The 18578-nt window shown below is 36.9% G+C and overlaps 1 protein-coding gene across 12 annotated transcripts; it reads left to right on the forward strand.

The window, feature by feature from the left end:
• Positions 1-2280: 2280 nt before the first annotated feature.
• Positions 2281-15626, forward strand: LOC121856393 (eukaryotic initiation factor 4A-I-like). 12 transcript variants are annotated; one of them, XM_042351947.1, is made up of 13 exons: positions 2314-2366; positions 6521-6535; positions 10143-10157; positions 10414-10428; positions 10677-10691; positions 11099-11219; positions 11558-11815; positions 12267-12432; positions 12840-13058; positions 13515-13687; positions 13988-14157; positions 14506-14655; positions 15566-15626. In XM_042351947.1, the coding sequence occupies exons 1-12, from the start codon at positions 2341-2343 to the stop codon at positions 14648-14650; spliced, it is 1338 nt and encodes a 445-aa protein (XP_042207881.1). In that variant the 5' UTR covers positions 2314-2340; the 3' UTR covers positions 14651-14655; positions 15566-15626. The 12 variants fall into 12 exon arrangements, with proteins under 12 accessions (XP_042207884.1, XP_042207889.1, XP_042207892.1 ...); XM_042351946.1 differs by having other exon boundaries at positions 14506-15626; XM_042351950.1 differs by lacking the exon at positions 6521-6535 and having other exon boundaries at positions 2281-2366; positions 14506-15626.
• The last annotated feature ends 2952 nt before the right edge of the window (positions 15627-18578 follow it).

Genomic DNA, 18578 nt, shown 5'->3' on the forward strand with positions numbered 1-18578 from the left:
GAGCGAACTCGTAACAATGGTTTTAAATTAGACAAATTTAGATTTAGGCGTGAAATAGGTAAACACTGGTTTGGAAACAGAGTAGTAGATGAATGGAACAAGTTACCAAATATCATCATTAACTCGAATACGCTGAATAGCTTCAAACACAGGTTGGATGCTTATATGAGCAATAGGGGATGGGTGTAAACGGGACTGCCCAGTATGGGCCAATAGGCCCGCTGCAGTTTCCTCCATTCTTATGTTCTTAAAACAGACTCTACCTTGATTAGATACCTTCTCTTAACACAAATTAGGGGACAAAATTTGCACTAATATCGGTATACGTAGATAATAGGGGTGTATTAATAGATGATACAGGCGTGTACTAATAAGTAAAGGGCGTGTCCTTGTTGATAATGTAGGCGTGGTTTGTGACGTCATGAATGTGATCCAAGTCAAGGGTAGATGCTGGACGGTGAATGTTAAAGACCTAACCACGAACATGATCCCTAAACCAATATACCATTTAAGCTAGATGGCGTAAACCAAACCTAGCCTAACCTAATGTGTTTAAACCTAATTATCTAAAGGTAGTTCTGGTTTAGTTAGGTTTGGGTGATTGGGTTTACTTTAAAGATTATTTAAATGTTCGTGGTTGTTTTTGAATGGAGCATCCTCCACTTTTTTCCGTTTTTCTCAATGTTAAATCGTATATACATGACACCTATAATTCGTTATGTCTTATTTAGAGATATTTTAGACATTAATATATAACTCATGGATATTTTCACAGGTATCCAGCCACACAGACATAACAAAACGAACACTGAACAGGAGAACAGGAGCTATGAACGAAGTGGAAGTCAAGATCATGTTCAGGGTATCGGAAAAGTCCAGACAAGTTAACAGGTATGGCTGTATCCGTCTGTCTGTCTGTCTGTCTGTCTGTTAACCTTTACCCTAATACTACCTGGGGGGATTAGGTTAGGTTAGGTTAAGTTTATTATAGGTTTGGTTGGATTAGGTTTATGTAAGGTTTGGTTAATCTTGGCCAGGTTAGGGTAGGTTAGGTTAATCTTGGTTAGGTTAGGTTGAGCTTTGTCGGGTCAGATTAAGTATCTATCTATCTATCTATCTATAATACCATTGGAACTAAAGATTCTACCATGAAATACAATGGTGCAGTGGTAACGTAACTGAGGCTGGGAGCAATTTTGTTCCGCGAAAAACAATGGTACAATATTACTATCCTACGACTTTGAAGGGGGTGTCCAATGGTGCTAATGGTTCTCAGAATACTATGGTGTGGGAGTATTGAGAGGTGAGAGCCATTGGAATGTTACCCAGAAGCACTAGAGACCGGATGGTGATGATTGAGTGACGTAATAACTCTCAACCCAGCCACATGATGACGTCACTCAAGTGGATGGGTTTACCGGGCGGGAAGGAGAAGGTGGGTGGGTGTGGGTGTGGGTGTGGGCCCTGGTGAATGTTTGCTCTCTTTCTCCTCTCACTCTCATTTTCTCTTTCTTTTCTCTACCTTTCTATCTCCCAGACGTGTGTGTTTTCTCTTTTTCTCTCTCTTTCCCCAATTATTACTATTTTGCTTTAATTCTCCTTACGTTCATGTTTCTTCCCCAAATAAATGAGAATCTCTTATTATGTGAAGAATCTCCTATCTCTTCCTTATCTCACCTTTCACTAAGAGATAAAGTAGTATCTCTTATTTGTATCTATAGTAACAATAGGAATCTTTAAATAACTCTATAGCACAGTACATAGGCAGATAAGGGGGTAAAAAACTATATATTTGTCTGTTTTATATTTGTAACATTATGATGGAATTAATACAACAGATATTTGGCTCAATAGTCAATATGAATTATTTTTTTTTTTAATTTATCTGTAGTGGAAAATCATTATTGATGTTCTGCCAAACTTAATATTTTCTCAAAATAGCGATGAATTTACGCTTAATTGGCTTATTTCTAAGATAATATAGCCACTTATATATAATATACGTGACTATAATGATAAAATTGATGAGTAATGATAGAAATATAATATAATATTAAATTAAGTACATTTAAATTTACCGCCAGTGAGACCTCAGCAATGACGACATCTTCCGCCATGATGGGATTGCATTATATAAACTAGTCCCTTAGAAAAATAATAATTACTCCCTAAATACATAATTAAACAATATAATAATAAATGAGTTATATTTTGTGATAATAATGATGGTTGTTGAGTGAGAGGAAGGCATGAGGTGCGTGAGGAGTGAAGGCGTAGTGATACTCTCATGCGGTCCACACATGCTGGGGTCCTTTGAAGGGACTCACTGTCATAGTCAAGATGTCCGACAAATACGACCACCAGAAGTAAGTCATTCCCGAGCTTCACACACTCTCTTTTATCTTCTTATAGCTAAGTTTAACAAGTGATTCTTTACCTTAGTTTGGTTATCATCTTATATTGATGGTTATTGTTGAGGTAGATGGAGGTTAAGGTGAGATAGGTGGTGGTGGGGGTAATGGCGGATAGCGGGTCACTATGAGGCGATCAGCTGGCTACATATTGTTAACTATCCTCTAACTCATCTACCTCTATACACCTCTATGGTACCTAACAACTCAATTATCTATGGTACCTAACAACTCAATTATCTCCATGGTGGGTGATTCTCTCTTTATATTAAGGAGAAAATGATTAATAAGGATAAAAGTGACAGTGGTATGAACAGTAATCTTATTTTTTGGCAAACTCCCAAATATTATTCCCTATGACACTTTTTGGTGGTCTTAGTACCAGAATTAATTACCCTCGTGTTTTGAAACCCTTAAATAACTCTCAAGTCAATTCTCAACACCGTCCAGTATATTAAATTTTCTTCACAAATGTCTAAGTGAAGCCGCCGGTTATTTCCCTAATGTTATGCAATATCTTATTCATCCCTAAATTACTAGAACGTTCTAATAAATATAATTAAACCCAAAATTTTAACCAAATTTTGCCAAAAGAGATGAATAATTATCCTCATATCTATAATTCTTTTTTTAAAGCTCATTTGTAAGTCATTTATACCCAAAGAAGTGATTATTTAGCTATATAATTGATGTTATAGTGAAGGTCTATATAATTTAGGCTAGTATAGGGGTATAATTCGTTTTAAATTATGTGTTACACCATTACTTGAAATACAACTTTTGTACCTAATTTATTTAATTTACTTTTAGATGTTGTGTAAACCTTAATATTGGTTAGTCCTTTTATAGTAAGATATTTGGGTCTGTTTTAGGAGTGTTTGGGGGGTTTAAGGGAAGTTATGTGGTCCTTTCAGGGATATTTTTAAGGTATAAGGTTTTCTTTTGTTACTTTAAGGTACAAATGTGAATTTATTTTTTGTTTAAGGGGAGTTATGTTCTTCAGGGGAATTTTTTAGGTGTTTTTAAGGTTCTTTTGTTACTTTAGGGGACAGTGTGAACATTATTTGGGCCTAAATTGGAAGATAATTCAGGTGGTTTAAGGGATCTTTTGTTCCTTTAAAGTGAGAAGTTTATTTTTGCTTTGGGGGAAATAATATTGTCCTAAAGTGGCATTTTTTAAAGGGTAAATTAGGGTTTTCTTTGTCTTGAGAAGTTGGACAATATTTTCTAAGTGGCAATTTCCTGAGGTGGTTGTCCTTAACTGTTAACTGTGTAATGGGAAAATATTTAATAGTGAATATTTCCCTATGGCGTTTTTCTCATTTAATCAGGCAGTAATTCCCCTAGGTTTGAGAATGATTTTGTAAGGGGATCACCTGAAGATTAGGTAACCCGGATTATATCACCTGAAACACCTTAATATTATCTTTATACGGGATAGGTTAGGTTTAATCGCCAGGTGAAGTAAGCTAAAGGGGGGGGGGGTCCTAATCTTCATGTGCTGCTCTGGGTGCACCATTAGCGACAGATTTAATGCATTGGTAAATTTCCGAGTTAAGGTGCTTGCGATTATTTGTTACGACTTGTATATATAAAGTGTACCAAGACTGAAGAAATTGATTGCAAAAAGAAATATCTGCGAGTTTTAATTTTGGTATAGTATAGGTTAGGTTACAAATAAATTTAGTATCAGTCGCTGTTCGACTGTCTACGCTGTGTAGAGTGAAACCTCTATTTAACGAACTATATGGAGAGGAAATTCCATTATATTGAGGGTGCGTTAGACGTGAAAACTATATATAATGAACTATATAGAGATGAAACTCCATTATATCGAGGGTGCGTTAGACGTGAAAACTATATATAATGAACTATATAGAGATGAAACTTCATTATATTGAGGGTGCGTTAGACGTGAAAACTATATATAATGAACTATATAGAGATGAAACTCCATTATATTGAGGGTGCGTTAAACCCGCAACTAATGTATTATATGGAGAGAGGATTCCGTTATGTGGAGGTTCACTATGGTTCTGGTTAATGATAGATCGATGTACAGTATATTTGGTGAAGTCGTATAAGTATCCGCTTGATTCAGTATACACAAGTTTAAATACAAACTATATAATTGTAAATGATATCACAGTAATAGGAACAAACCCCATAGTAAGAAAAGCAAGTTGATAATGTAAAGTGGCTCGTTCTTGCTTAAATAAAGTACAGATCAACGATTTTCTGTTCGTTGTCATCCTGAAGGTAAGTCTCAAGTAATTTTTGAAACTCGTTCGTTTATTAAAATCGCAGATGGTTTTGTTGTCCAGCTTATTACAAAACATTTAAGTGCTGTAGTTTGATATATAGTTAATAAGTGCACATGTAAACTTTGAATTGGATGAACCAAACTTAACTTAGCCCAGAGGTATTGAGAGAGAATTTCTTAGGTTATGTCTGACTGAATAAGTGTGTTGTTAATGTTATCACCACAAACTACAGATCTCTAGTTTGTTTTTGGTATTTTAAATTGGAAGCGAAACGGGGTACTTATTCCGTAGACACCGACATAACGATCAAAACATAACAAAAAGAATTGGACCTAACTTAACCTAACCTGGGCATTTATTTTCCCCAAAAGTAACTATTGCTGTGTCACCATAATCCCCGTCAAAGACAGTACTGTATAATCACCTTAGTTATGGGGTCGTAGGTTGTTGTTTGCTGAATACATAATACCCGGGAAAAGGTCCCCAAATTGCTGTTAGTCGTTAGAAAATCTGTGATCGTGTATATACAGGACTGTGTCGGGGCGCCAAGTGACTATCTCAGCGAGGCAGCACACTTACTGATGGTTTGAATTGATTTGTGATTTTCAGTTATTTTTACTGGTCGGTGTAGATCTGAATTTACCTATGAAGTTAGCTCTCTATTATGGGTGAACCTTTGAACCCATTACTAAGTGGAAGAGTCATTGTGGATCTCCTGTTCAGAGTATCATTTATGTGTGAGACTTATGAGGTATCTGTGAGGTCTTTTTTTTTTTCAATAGTGCTTGGTTAAATATACCAGAATAACTTCACTACTTCACATCAGCTCTGAACTAATTTATCCTTGGTGACAACATTAGGAACAAAGTCTTCTGTTTCCTTTACTACCATATAACCCAAGTCATTTTGGTTCTTAATGCCTGGTGTAGATTTCAAGGTTAATGAATGATATACTTACTTTATTGAAGCAGAATTCTATGGTCTTGATATTTTTTTGGTAGATCTTTAGCTAAAACTTATTATTACTACAGTATGATGCGCTTGAAGCAGTTAGGTTTTCATATAGGAAGTGGCATTAATTTATTCTGTGTAGTTGGTGACACTGGTGAGAGAGTGGACGCACCAGACTTCCTGAATTATTTGGCATGGATGTGGTCCAAGTACAGTTGTGTGCATCAGTAAATAAAAATAATTCACCCAGACAGGAGACAAGTATGCCAGTGATCGCCAGTAAGGAATGGTGGCCGGTTTAGCCAACTCAGGTTGAAACAATTTGGTTGGATTATTGAATGCTGCCTTGTTATATAAGCACCTCTCACAGGCTGTAGAGATTGATCAGTTAGTGGTTGGAGAGTTAAGTCGTGTCACCAATAACAGTATTGTTCTCAACAGCTGGTCAACTACCTTGTTCTCCTGTAAATATTGTCGTTGAGGCTCTTAACAATGGTTTACATGAAGTCGTATCTTGGCAAAGCTTATACTAAACTCGACATGGGTATTTACTTAACTGTGTTGGTAATGTCTTGTTAAAACCTTAGTGAGGGTATATAGTGAATAATGAAACTATAATGAGGCTATTTAATGTATAATAACTCGCATAATGGGGCTATTTAATGTATAATAACTCGTAATGTATGACTTTCACAAAGGTTGTACATACAGGTAAATCAATTATTTTTGTTCTGCATGATACAACTTTTGAAGGGGAAGAACGTCAAGTATATATATTTAACCCTATTGCTATACTATACTCTTAGTGTCATTACAGGTTCAGTTTTTGAACCAGAAATATTTTAAGTTGTGATAAAGATGGTTTATGTTTTCTAATTTTTTCCTTGTCCACAGGGATGAAGAGTTCAGGTAACGCACTTTGATCACCATTACTTTAACAGCAGTTTTTTATTTTGTGTGATCTGCTAATTAACCTTTTTATATTAGTGCGTTGAGTATTTTTGTTAATAGATCCGCCGACTGGTTTCCGCCCACTCTTGTCCGGTGGCGATTGTCAGGATTGATACAAGTTGATGGATTGTGTATCCCACAGCAATTTTCAGTGGATTCATTACTGATCTTTTTTTCTTTCTATTCAATGTTTAATATTTCTAGATGAAAATATTTCTTGAACATTAAAATAAAATGGATCAGAGATGAATTAATTGAGTGTGAGGTGATGCTTTCCAACCATCAATTGCTGCATCCTAAGTTGTGACGATTACCAAGGTGGATGAGGTGTGGGCCGGATCTTGGTCGACGGATCGGCTGCATTCACCGAGACACCAAAGTTTTATATAGAGGTGTTGCTTGCATGATTTAATCTTCTTTTATGGCTATTAATGACATTTAACTAATTCTGCTACATTTTCTATAATATTTCATCAATTTTTGAATTTTATACAAGATTTTAATTTTATTCTATTGATTAATTTAGATTTCGTGTTGGTTTGAGAATTTTTCCTAGATCTGAGGCTTGCTATATGGCATGCCACTGATACTCACGCTAGTTCTGCTGTTACCTTACAAATATTGTTCCATATTCTGGTTTTTCATAACGTAGGCGCTACTATAGTGTGCGGTCTACAGAGATATATATACCATAGTGTGCGGTGTACAACGTATTATATATATATATATATATATATATATATATATATATATATATATATATATATATATATATATATATATATATATATATATATATATATATATATATATATATATATATATATATATATATAGGCTTCAGTCTACAATTTTTTCAATATATAATTTTAGAAAATATAAAAATTTTCATGATTTAGTATTTTAGGTTAATTGTTAGGTTAGATTAAAAGATATCCCCGTCGACCGCACTCTATAGTAGCAGCAGAATGATGTGTTTTATAGAGTATTGTGCAGTGAAACCTCTATTTAATGGACTATGGAGAAGAAAGTCCATTATATCGAGGGTCCGTTAGAGGCGAGACAGACTATTGGATAATAAGGAGGGAGACGTCCGTTATGTGGAGTTTTCACTGTGTACTGTACTGGGTAGTGATTGAGGCTGCATGATGCCCCAACAACAGGACCTCAAGCTTCACAACATAGCCACAGAGGAAACACAATTATACGCGTATAAGTATTAGCTTAGTTGAGTATTATTATAAATTTATTGACTTGAACTGTGGCTCAGTATTAGACATATTACTATCTCTTTTTTTATGATATTGAAGTACAGAATTATAGACATTCATTATAATAATAGTAAATATGAAAGTACAAGATTATTTTGACTATAGGTATGGTATCAATTGTCATATTTATTTATTGAAGTAGAGAATTATAGGCATTATGTACATTATATAACATCATTGTCTTATTTATTCAAGTGTTCAAACGTCAGGTGAAATAAGTTGGGGCGGAGGGCGGGTCTGAATTGGTCCACTGACAGCACTGCTGTGTACTGTACTTTTCTCGACTGTAGTTTATGTAGCTAGTATACTGTAGTGTTGAGGTGACTTGGCAACTAGCCAATGCTAGATTATGTAGCAGTAGTACAGTATTAGAAACTGGTTGCCAAGTGTGTCCTGTTACCAGTTAACTTTAGCAACCAGTCGACCTCTGCATAGCAACAACAGTCGGACGCTACAAGTTGCGACAGTTGCAAGGATAAATACAATTAAATTAGTATCAAGTTAATGCAGAGCTTGATATTGTAACACTGAATTACTGTAGTTTTTATCTTCAGAAACCATTTATGGATGTACACTTAACGGACATTGGAGCTTCAGTGAGGTGACATTTACCTTCAAGTAACTTTCATATTAAGTGGATCATATTGTTAAGTTTATGGAGGTTGATTTGTTTTAGCTTTTATTTTATGGTTTGAGGTACAACTCGACGGCAGGCGTACGATACCAGTCAATTATGGTCGAGTATTAGGTCCGTCGCTGATCAGTTTTTCGAGAGTGTTTGGATCACATGAAGACTCTGCACCCCAGCTCATTTCACCTAAAGATTAACCACCCTAATGCTGTTTGTGGGGATGGGGTTAGGATAGTAAGGTAAGGATAGGATAGTAAGGTAAGGATAGGATAGTTAGGTAAGCTTAGGATAATTAGGTAAGGATAGGATAGTAAGGTTAAGATAGGATAATTTAGGTTAGGTTTGCATTAGGGTGGTCAATCTTCAGGTGAAATAAGCAGGGGTGGATCTTCTTCAGGTAACCCGAGAATTCATTAGCCTGATTAATAAAGAAACTTGGTGAGGGACGTAGCAAGAGAACTGAGGGAGAAACTAATCTTAAGTTTGTATTGTGAATCCTAATTAGAATTTTAGTCAACAATGAATCTCCATTAATGTGTGTAGTACATTGGTGTTGTGTAGCGCACTCTTGACCCCGCCCATCAATTAAGTTTATATACTTGGCATTTTAAACTAGATTTTCACTTGATTTGACCTTAGATTGTTGTAACTTGTGTTTGTAATACTATTGTTTCTCTTGTTACTATTATTGTTAGTACTATTATTATTATTGTTTTTGTTATTTATATATTTAGCCCATCCATACTAGTCTCGTTTTGCCCCTTCAGAGCTGCTGTTGCTACGATAATTATTAAACTTGACCTCATTTCATACAAAGTTTTTTTCAACTAAATATTTTACTTGTTTTTTTTTTTTTTGTATTTTAATATAAGTGTAACTAAGCGGTTACTAAACACCGGGTTTAATTAGCCTGTGTGGTGTGTTTTTACTTTTTTGTGTCGAGTTAACATTAATATTTAGTGTTTAATCTCCCTGACCAATACAATTCAGGGAGAAACCTTGATGTGTTCATGCCATTGGGGCTCTCGTAGGTTAGGAGTCCTCGCTTATATCACCCGACGATTACACGCGCTTAACCTAACCTAATCCTCCATTTAGCGTTTAATCGTCGGGTGAAATAAGCGAGAGTTTCTAGTCTTGAGGAGATCGTGCCATCACCCTCATAAGTAATTGTCTTAACCTTACTTTGCCGTCTCAACGTTTTGATCTAATTTGTTGTGTATTATGTTACACCGACTACTTGGCTTACTCGCCTAGTTTGGCTGCCAGACTTAGAGTTAGTATAAGTTAATCCTGGATCAATTTTGACTTGTTTGTGGTATTGTTAAGATTGGTCAGAATCTTGTCTTGCATATACCACTCGTAAGCTTCATAAAGAAATGCTAATATGCTTTCTGTGATGTGAATGGCCTTGTATAGTGGCTTTGACATAATTACAATATTACCAATAATGGAACACCGTTTATTATTTAATTTTTTTAAGCTCATTGTAATTGGATGTTGAACTCAGGTTGTATTAAAAACAAAGCTTGAGCTGAGAGGATGGCCTTGGGGCAGCTAAAGCATGTTAAAATAGTTAACTTGTGTACTGTATTGGTTAGATTGCGGACGTAATTCTATTAAGACTTGTCGTTTTCTAAACTGAACTTTTTCTTCCCAACAGGGATGGGGAACCAAGGTAATGTTGGCGTAGGATAAACTGAGAGGAACCTTCTTAAGGAGGGGACCACCATGGTGGTTAAGGCCCTGGAGTAAAGGATCTTAATTATAAGGCTCTTATTAGTGGTTTCCTGCTGGGACAAATATCTGACTTACTGATGATCATAGTGAAATATTTAGTCTGTGTTGTACTGGAGAGCAGATGGTAGTTAATTGGTAGACCTCACCTGTAAAGTGCTCTACATCATTTTAAAATACTTTCTCTTGCCCCACAGGGAAGGGGACACGAGGTAACCATCGTAGCCATACCAGTAACCCAGATTTAAGTTTCTTAGTTAATTCTTAACCAATTATGAATGAGTCCATCACTGTACTCATAGGTTAGGCTATGACTGATGATAACTGTGCAAGTTCTTGTGGTTAATAACTTGATATTGTACAGTGTATAACGAGGTTAGTAGGTTGCTGCTGCTGCTGCTGCTCTATACTGTATAATGTAATGTAATTGTTTCTAAAGAGTTATTTATCTTTCTTGCAGAGAAGGGGAAACAAGGTAACTATTGATATATATATATATATAAATTGTCTTTTACTAATACTATGTGTTTGAGAAAATGTCTAATGCTTACCTTGTGTTGAAATTATATATATATATATACCTGTATAAACATCCATACATATATGTATATACATGCATATATTACCTGGAGTGAGAAGCTATGGGAGTTTTTATTAAGAGTTGTGGTGCTTTTGACTCATGAAGAATATTGTATATGTTTAGTGGCTGGAGTTATTATCAGGGGTTAATGGGGGAACTTGTTAACTCACAAGAGTTGGTGGTGACATTAAAGGCCTAGCATCTTGTGTGTCACGTCGCCACAGTTTTAACTTACCAAAATTGGTCGCGGAGGTCCTCCCCGAGTGGGAACGTCGAGCTAACGGCAGTTTTTTCTCCACTAGGGATAGGGATGAGGACTGGGGCTCAGGTGGCAACAGTGGCGGAGGCAACAGTGAACCCAAGGATTATGACGGCCCAGCGGGCATGGACGTCGATGGCGTCATCGAGTCTAGCTGGACTGAGGTGTGTATTACTGGCCATGTTATAAGGCTGTCTTACCCAAGGAGTGATGGCCTTAATAAAATTGTCTGACTTAGTGAAATAGAATATTAAAAGTGGGGTCCCGGTAGACCCCCGTGTCTCGGGCATCTACTAATACTGTTCAGTTTTAGTTTAACCTGAGCAGAGCAAGAGATGCAAGATTAATTCCCTCTCGGCCATTGATATACTTACGGAGTTAAGTCATACATTGCCAGAAGGAACAAGGCAATGGTGGTGTTTTGTTTTACTGCCTGGAGTCAATGTTTAGTTTGAAGGTGTAGTAGGTAGACAGCAGTTATTAATGTTGTGTATATTTACAGGTTGCCACAAGTTTTGATGATATGAATCTAGGAGAATCTCTGTTGAGAGGAATCTATGCCTATGGTTTTGAGAAGCCATCTGCTATCCAGCAGCGCGCCATCTTGCCTTGCATCAAGGGCCATGACGCTATTGCCCAGGCTCAGTCTGGTACTGGCAAGACTGCCACATTCTCCATCTCCATCCTCCAGAGGATTGATGTCAAGAGCAATGAGACACAGGCCCTAATTTTGGCACCCACCCGAGAGTTGGCGCAGCAGGTGAGGTTTAATGTTGGCAGCGTGATGATTACCTGAACCTAACCCTTCCATACCATACCATGCCCTTCCTTACACCAGTTGGTGTAACAGGTGGGTCCTAACTGGCGGCAGTACATCAGCTTTGAGTAGTTTTGGAGAACTACCATGAAAATTTTTATCAGACACAGAGATCTAACCCACTGGTCACGTGGTAATTTCTGATAAGAAAGATTTGTTTGGTTCCTGTCTTCTATAAAATAAATGGTTTAGTCATTATTTCTGACATTATAACTGTTTGTACTTGTTGGTTTTGTTCTTCATACCATTAACTGTTCCAGTATTGTACCACCAGTAATTGAATCATGTACCGTATGTCTGTGTCCCACTTACAGGGTTAACTTTTATAAAATATTCAAATAACTTTAAAATATATATGTACAGTATAATGAGGTGATTTGTACCTGCATTTCAGATCCAAAAGGTGGTTCTCGCCCTGGGTGACTACATGAATGTAACTTGTCACGCTTGCATCGGAGGCACCAATCTCCGTGAAGATATGCGCCGCCTGGAGATGGGCGTTCAGATCATTGTGGGCACCCCCGGCCGCGTATTTGATATGATTAACCGTAGAGTGCTAAGTGAGTGTGTGATACAAGTACTGTTTATTTTTATTTTTTACGGAGATTAGATAGACAGGCTGATTAGTCCCTTTTACCTGTGTTCTCGTGTATGTCAAGGTCTTGTTGGGGGGAGAGTAGAAGGTTATGTTATAGATTTGGTAATTTCATGATAAAAGGTACTGTGAGTAGCTTGGGGTGTTTGATAATTAGTCTGCATGATATTGAAATATGTACAGTTGTATTCATGTGGGTGAAGAATATGGTGTGTGGGGGGACTTTTAACATATCCTATGCTTATTAATTCATTTCTTGAGGCAGACACTTAAATGTATTATTTCAAATTACAGTTTGTGTAGGATTGTATGATAAATTTTCCCCAAGTGTTGTTAGTGACAGGGTTTTAATTTTTTTTTTGTACTTTTCAGATCCCAAAAACATTAAGATGTTCGTCTTAGATGAGGCTGATGAAATGTTGTCTCGTGGTTTCAAGGATCAGATCTATGACGTGTTCCGCTTCCTCCCCAACGATGTCCAGGTGGTGCTCCTCTCGGCTACCATGCCCGCTGATGTCATGGACGTCACAACAAAGTTCATGCGTGAACCAATTACCATCTTGGTCAAGAAGGAGGAACTTACTTTAGAAGGTAAGTTGTAGCTGCTGGGTGCTCTGTGGTAATGTACGCTCACTCCAAAAAAGTATCTACGATTTTGTTAAGCAATATACAACAGAACGATTTTGACTGCACTACCGAGACAACAGGAGTCGGTGTTCATTTTGAAATTGACTGGAACCTCTCCATAAAGATTCACTATTTGAGCGAGCACACAGACTATGGCTGTGAATGATTATTGAAAGTCATTCTAGGTTCACAGTGTTTAAATTTAATTCATGTGTGTAAAGCCGGCTTTTTGCCCATTGATCAAACTTGATGTGTGTGTGTGTTAGTGCAACTCAATCTATTGGTGAGTACTCAAGTTAACCAACTGGTCTATTCCTTCAAGTAACTCGATCTCTGTATGTGCAAGTCCGTCTGTCTTAAATATAATAGCCGAGTCGCTATTTTAAATGGGTAAAGTTAACTGGTGTGTCCTCCCCACAGGTATCAAACAGTTCTATGTTAATGTAGAGAAGGAAGACTGGAAGTTGGAGACGCTCTGTGATCTGTACGAGACCCTAACCATTACTCAGGCTGTCATCTTCTGCAACACCCGCAGGAAGGTGGACTGGCTCACAGACAAGATGCACCAGAGGGATTTCACAGTGTCTGCCATGGTGAGTTGTGGTGCAGTTTTATGCCCTCCGTACACTGTTGGGGGGGACGTGGAGGTTTTCTGTTTGTTTGTCCATCTCTTCGGGGGTGGTGGGAATGACTTCGTTTGATAGTTAGGAAGGGTGATGTACAGTAATTGATTATAATTTGATAGGGATAAGGGATGGTGCTCTTAATCCTTCTCTGTTTATCTTAGTTTGATAAGGCTATAAAGCATGATGTGATTAACCCTAGTTTGAAAGATAGGGATAAGGTCATAGTATAAGGTGTGACATAACTAACTGCTCTGTCCCCACCCACAGCATGGTGACATGGACCAGAAGGAGCGTGACGTGATCATGCGTGAGTTCCGTTCAGGTTCATCTCGTGTCCTTATCACTACTGACTTGTTGGCCCGAGGTATTGACGTCCAGCAGGTGTCTCTAGTTATCAATTATGATCTTCCCACCAACAGGGAGAACTACATCCATAGGTGAGTTGGCTACAGTACAGGTAGTTTCTTGAGGTGATTGACCTTTAAATGGCAGCCATCATTAGTGGAATATTAGTGATCCTTGTGTTCTAGTTTTGGTTGGGGGGTAACAAAACTTGGTTTAAAAAAAATATTGTATTGAGTTTTCCTCCAATTACTGCAAATATGTTTGCTTGAAATATTATTATTACTTAAATATGTAACGGAGATAGTGAAACTTGTACAGTAGTATATTGCAAGTTAAAAGATGGAAAGAACTGAATGAGCTATTCCTCTTCCCCTTCTTTCTCTTCTTCCTCTACTACTTCTTCTTCTTGGTACATACTAACACTATTATTTTTTACTCAGGATTGGTCGAGGTGGACGTTTCGGCCGAAAGGGTGTAGCCATTAACTTTGTGACTGCTGACGACACCAGAATCCTCCAGGACATTGAAGAGCACTACCGTACCTCCATTGAAGAGATGCCCATGAACGTAGCTGATTTGATTTAATTTAGGTGAGACTATAGCGACAATAAGGCCTCGGTTGTTGTTGCTCTGACCAACCCGCGCTCGCTGTCTTATTCGCCAATTGAACGTACCGTACACGCTGCCCGCCCCGTCTGAGAGCCGGCATCGTGGTCTACTCTTGAGAGCTCGGACGCGTCTGATCTGAGCCGTGAAGTGTCTGAGCCGTGTGTGTCTCCTGGAGTTCTGAAATCAACCTGCCATTGAGCTTGTGGTTCCAGGTGGACACCATTTTATTGCCTGTATATTGTGAATATCCAGGTATTTTCCATGGTTTCCAGCAGTAGTTAGTTTTAGTTGTAAGAAATAAGTGGGCTTTAGCCCTCTCTTTTAATTTTTGGAAGATATATTAGTATACATAATTGTGAAGAAAAGAAGAAGTCTCGAGGGTTTAGACAGAACCGCCCGTAGAAAGCGGCGGCAGCCTGTCCACCCCTCTGCCGGCCTTTCCCTCTCCTCTCTCTCCCCTATTCTTTGCCTCCTGCCTTCATTACACTCTCCCATATAACTTGTTGATGTCACTCATTATAATCTATACCTTTTATTTATTCCTACAGCTTGTTCCAATGACAGTTATGAGGACTAGAGAGAATTTTAGTTGCACTAGCACAGGAGATGCTGAAGTAGAGTATTTCAATTACACTATGACTGTATCGCCAATAACCTTCATTTGTTTAAGGAAAATAGTATTAGGTGTATGGCACGGATATTATATCCAAAAGAGACGTCGTCGGAAATCTCTGTTAAAATGTACGAGACCTCTTGGTGTATTTATTAATAAAACTTGTAAACACCACAACTAAATCCTTTCATTGGTTCATCACAGGGGATAGTTATTCTTGGTTTGGGAAGAGAACGGTTGGTGACGATGTAGACTTAACTCGCTTTTTGTATTTGCAGGTCATGAGAGCTGTGATGCACGGTCAATAAAACACCAAGTCACCATACTTGTGTAATTATCTATTACCTTTTAGTTATCCCTCTACTGAACACAGTCTGGAGCAGTGATATGTTTATGTGTAGCAGTCATGAAAAGATGGAGGAATTATTTAGGTGCTGGGAGAAGAAGACTGCTCAAGTAGGTGACTGGTATATTACCCTCCACTTAAAACTGTCATAGTGAGAAAAATGAATATATCTGGCGCCGATTGTCCTCCATGACTCGGCTGTGATACTGGGCATGACTCTACCTGCAATAATTAGAGGATTTCCACTGATTTCAAATATTTTTAACATTATATTGCCAAGATTAATTTGTAATATCTGAAGAATGAAAAGTATTGTACTTGACATCTTTGTTACAAGCTAAACATCCTGACCATTGAAGAGGAATTTAGTGTTCACCTGACACTTAATTAAGATGAAAATTAAGTGTTTTTACAGTAATTTGAAATGATTTGGAAAAATAACTAATAAATTTTATCTCTACTGTTAACATACAGATGAACTATGTTACCTCAAGACAGGAAATGGCTGGGAAAGAAGCACAGGAAATATAAAAACGGCAAAATACAACTATAATGGTGCAAACACGTCAACACCCATCACACCAATGTGAATACCAATCAACATGTTGACCAAATCGCCACATTTTTAATAACACTTGTACAATCTTTAACTACGTATGATAAACTTGTTCATCAGCTACCAACTATAGGGAATGGGAGTACACTTAACGGGTTGGCCGAGCAAGATGAGGAATTGGATAGTGTATTGTATTGGGGTTTATTAATAGCAGCTGTTGTGTGTTTAGTCAAGTTATATAAAGTCTTTACGTCCAGTAGTTTTATCATTTGTTAATCTATTAATAGTTCTAGTTTGGGTGAAATATTTGGTGTGTTTGTGTGAATGATTTATGAAGTATTGTTACAGATTATAAGCTCTTGCAGAATTTACGCTTGGACAATGTTAAGCTTTTGTTATTTTTACGCTTGGACAATATTAAGCTTTTGTTATTTTTACGCTTGGACAATATTAAGCTTTAGTTTTTACACTTTATACATGACAATAGGCAAGAGTTGGGCAGTTTGATGGCTGTATATGTTTAGGTAAAGTTTAAACAAGATGGCACACTATTTAAGTGGCCCAAGTGGTACAGCATATGAGACGTGACCACTTAATGAGACGTCACCTTTAAAAGTTTACGTTGATTCAGCCTATAGATAATACAGGTATGCTGAGAAATGCAGGTTAATTAATGACTCCCACCTTCAGCCAGGACTTAATAGTGAGACAATAGAGGTTAATTATAACACAAGGAGACTTAATTTTACAATGTTGATTTAGTGAAGGAAATGGTGATTTGTCCTTGATAACTCGTAAGTGAAGTAGCCGATTGACTTGAGGTAGTTACATTAATTTGAAAACGTCCATCTTTGGTCATGAATTAAATATATGGAGAATGAAGACTAGAAAGGTAACTGGAAGCTCAGGAAATGTTGAAATCAGTGGTGAAGAAGTTGACTATTGGAATCATGATGGCATATACTGTTGTAAGCTGTAGCAAGATTCAATTAACTTGAAAAAAAAATCGGAGCAACTAACAATGAAATATGATCTCTGGTTAAAAATAAATAGAGCCAAAAGTAAGAAAAAGGAGAAATGGGGTCACTTGAAACCCCTAAATAAGTGATGTAACAAATAAAACGATAGCAAAAAAGTAATAAATAAACTTAGAGCCAGATGCAATATATAGATGGTTTAGGTAACTTGTCCGGTTGGTCTTTTCTTATTTAAAATTTACGAAAATATAAGTCTAATATGAGTCGTTATTAACATTCAATTACGCGTTTCAGATATATTCTTATTTAAATAAATTGAACTAATAAGTACAGTTTTAAATATTTCGTCTTATGAGCTTCCCTAAGCAATGATAAATTAGACCACCAACCTTAGACCTAAAAATAAAAGGGTAATTTTTTTTTTTAATCAACAATTAAATTTAACAAAACTAAACCAATAGAACGATTGTTAATTTTAATAAGAAAAAATTAGTTATCACATGAAAATAAAATAATTTTGTTCGTGGTCAGTTTTAAACATGATAATTATGTCGCCCAAATTCAAAACAACCATAGTATAATTCAGAGACAGGATAGTCGGTAATAATCAACCATAGTATAAATCAAAGACAGGATAGTCGGTAATAATCAACCATAGTATAAAGCAGAGACAGGATAGTCGGTAATAATCAACCATAGTATAAATCAGAGACAGGATAGTCGGTAATAATCAACCATAGTATAAATCAGAGACAGGATAGTCGGTAATAATCAACCATAGTATAAATCAAAGACAGGATAGTCGTTAATAATCAACCATAGTATAAAGCAGACACAGGATAGTCGGTAATAATACTAGCTGGAACCTCAAGTGCACAGTGACGTCATCATATGTAGTCCGGAATTAGGATGACGCAGCAGTTGTACCTAAGTGACGTCACGTTGTCGTCTGCATGTTTTCAATAGCCATTTTATAATCGGTAACATTATTGATGACACCATTATATTTCAGTTTAACTTTGCTTTCATAGATACTAAGAAATTCGTCATGTTATTAAAGAAGAAGGTGGATACTATTTAGAAGATTATGGATGCACAGTTCAACATCCCTGCGTTATTACTAAGAGGAGGAAGGATACTCGTCCATATTTTAATTTTCATCTATTTCCAAAGGACAGAGATAGGCAACTTAAGTATTTAATCTGTTGTGAGGCAGCAGCTTCATCACTCCGACTCAGTTGATGGTAATGGTAATATTTACATGTATCAAGTTAGATGAAATATTGTAACCAAGACACAACTTGAATGTTTGTTTATTTCAAAGATAAACAATAAGAATGTCTTTTAATAGCCAAGAACTCTACTGAAAACAAGGTCATTTATGTAACGGCATGACAGGTGATTCATCACTT

Source organism: Homarus americanus, unplaced genomic scaffold (genome assembly GCF_018991925.1).
Source record: "Homarus americanus isolate GMGI-L3 unplaced genomic scaffold, GMGI_Hamer_2.0 scaffold48220, whole genome shotgun sequence".
Classification (NCBI taxonomy): Eukaryota; Metazoa; Arthropoda; class Malacostraca; order Decapoda; family Nephropidae; genus Homarus; species Homarus americanus.

What these genes read in the sequence shown, in the direction of transcription:
- LOC121856393 (XM_042351946.1), top strand. Translation starts at nt 2,341, where the DNA reads ATGTCCGACAAATACGACCACCAGAA. An exon ending in CCCGAGAGTTGGCGCAGCAG is followed by an intron (nt 11,816 to 12,266) that starts GTGAGGTTTAAT and finishes CCTGCATTTCAG; the next exon opens with ATCCAAAAGGTGGTTCTCGC. An exon ending in ATTTCACAGTGTCTGCCATG is followed by an intron (nt 13,688 to 13,987) that starts GTGAGTTGTGGT and finishes CCCCACCCACAG; the next exon opens with CATGGTGACATGGACCAGAA.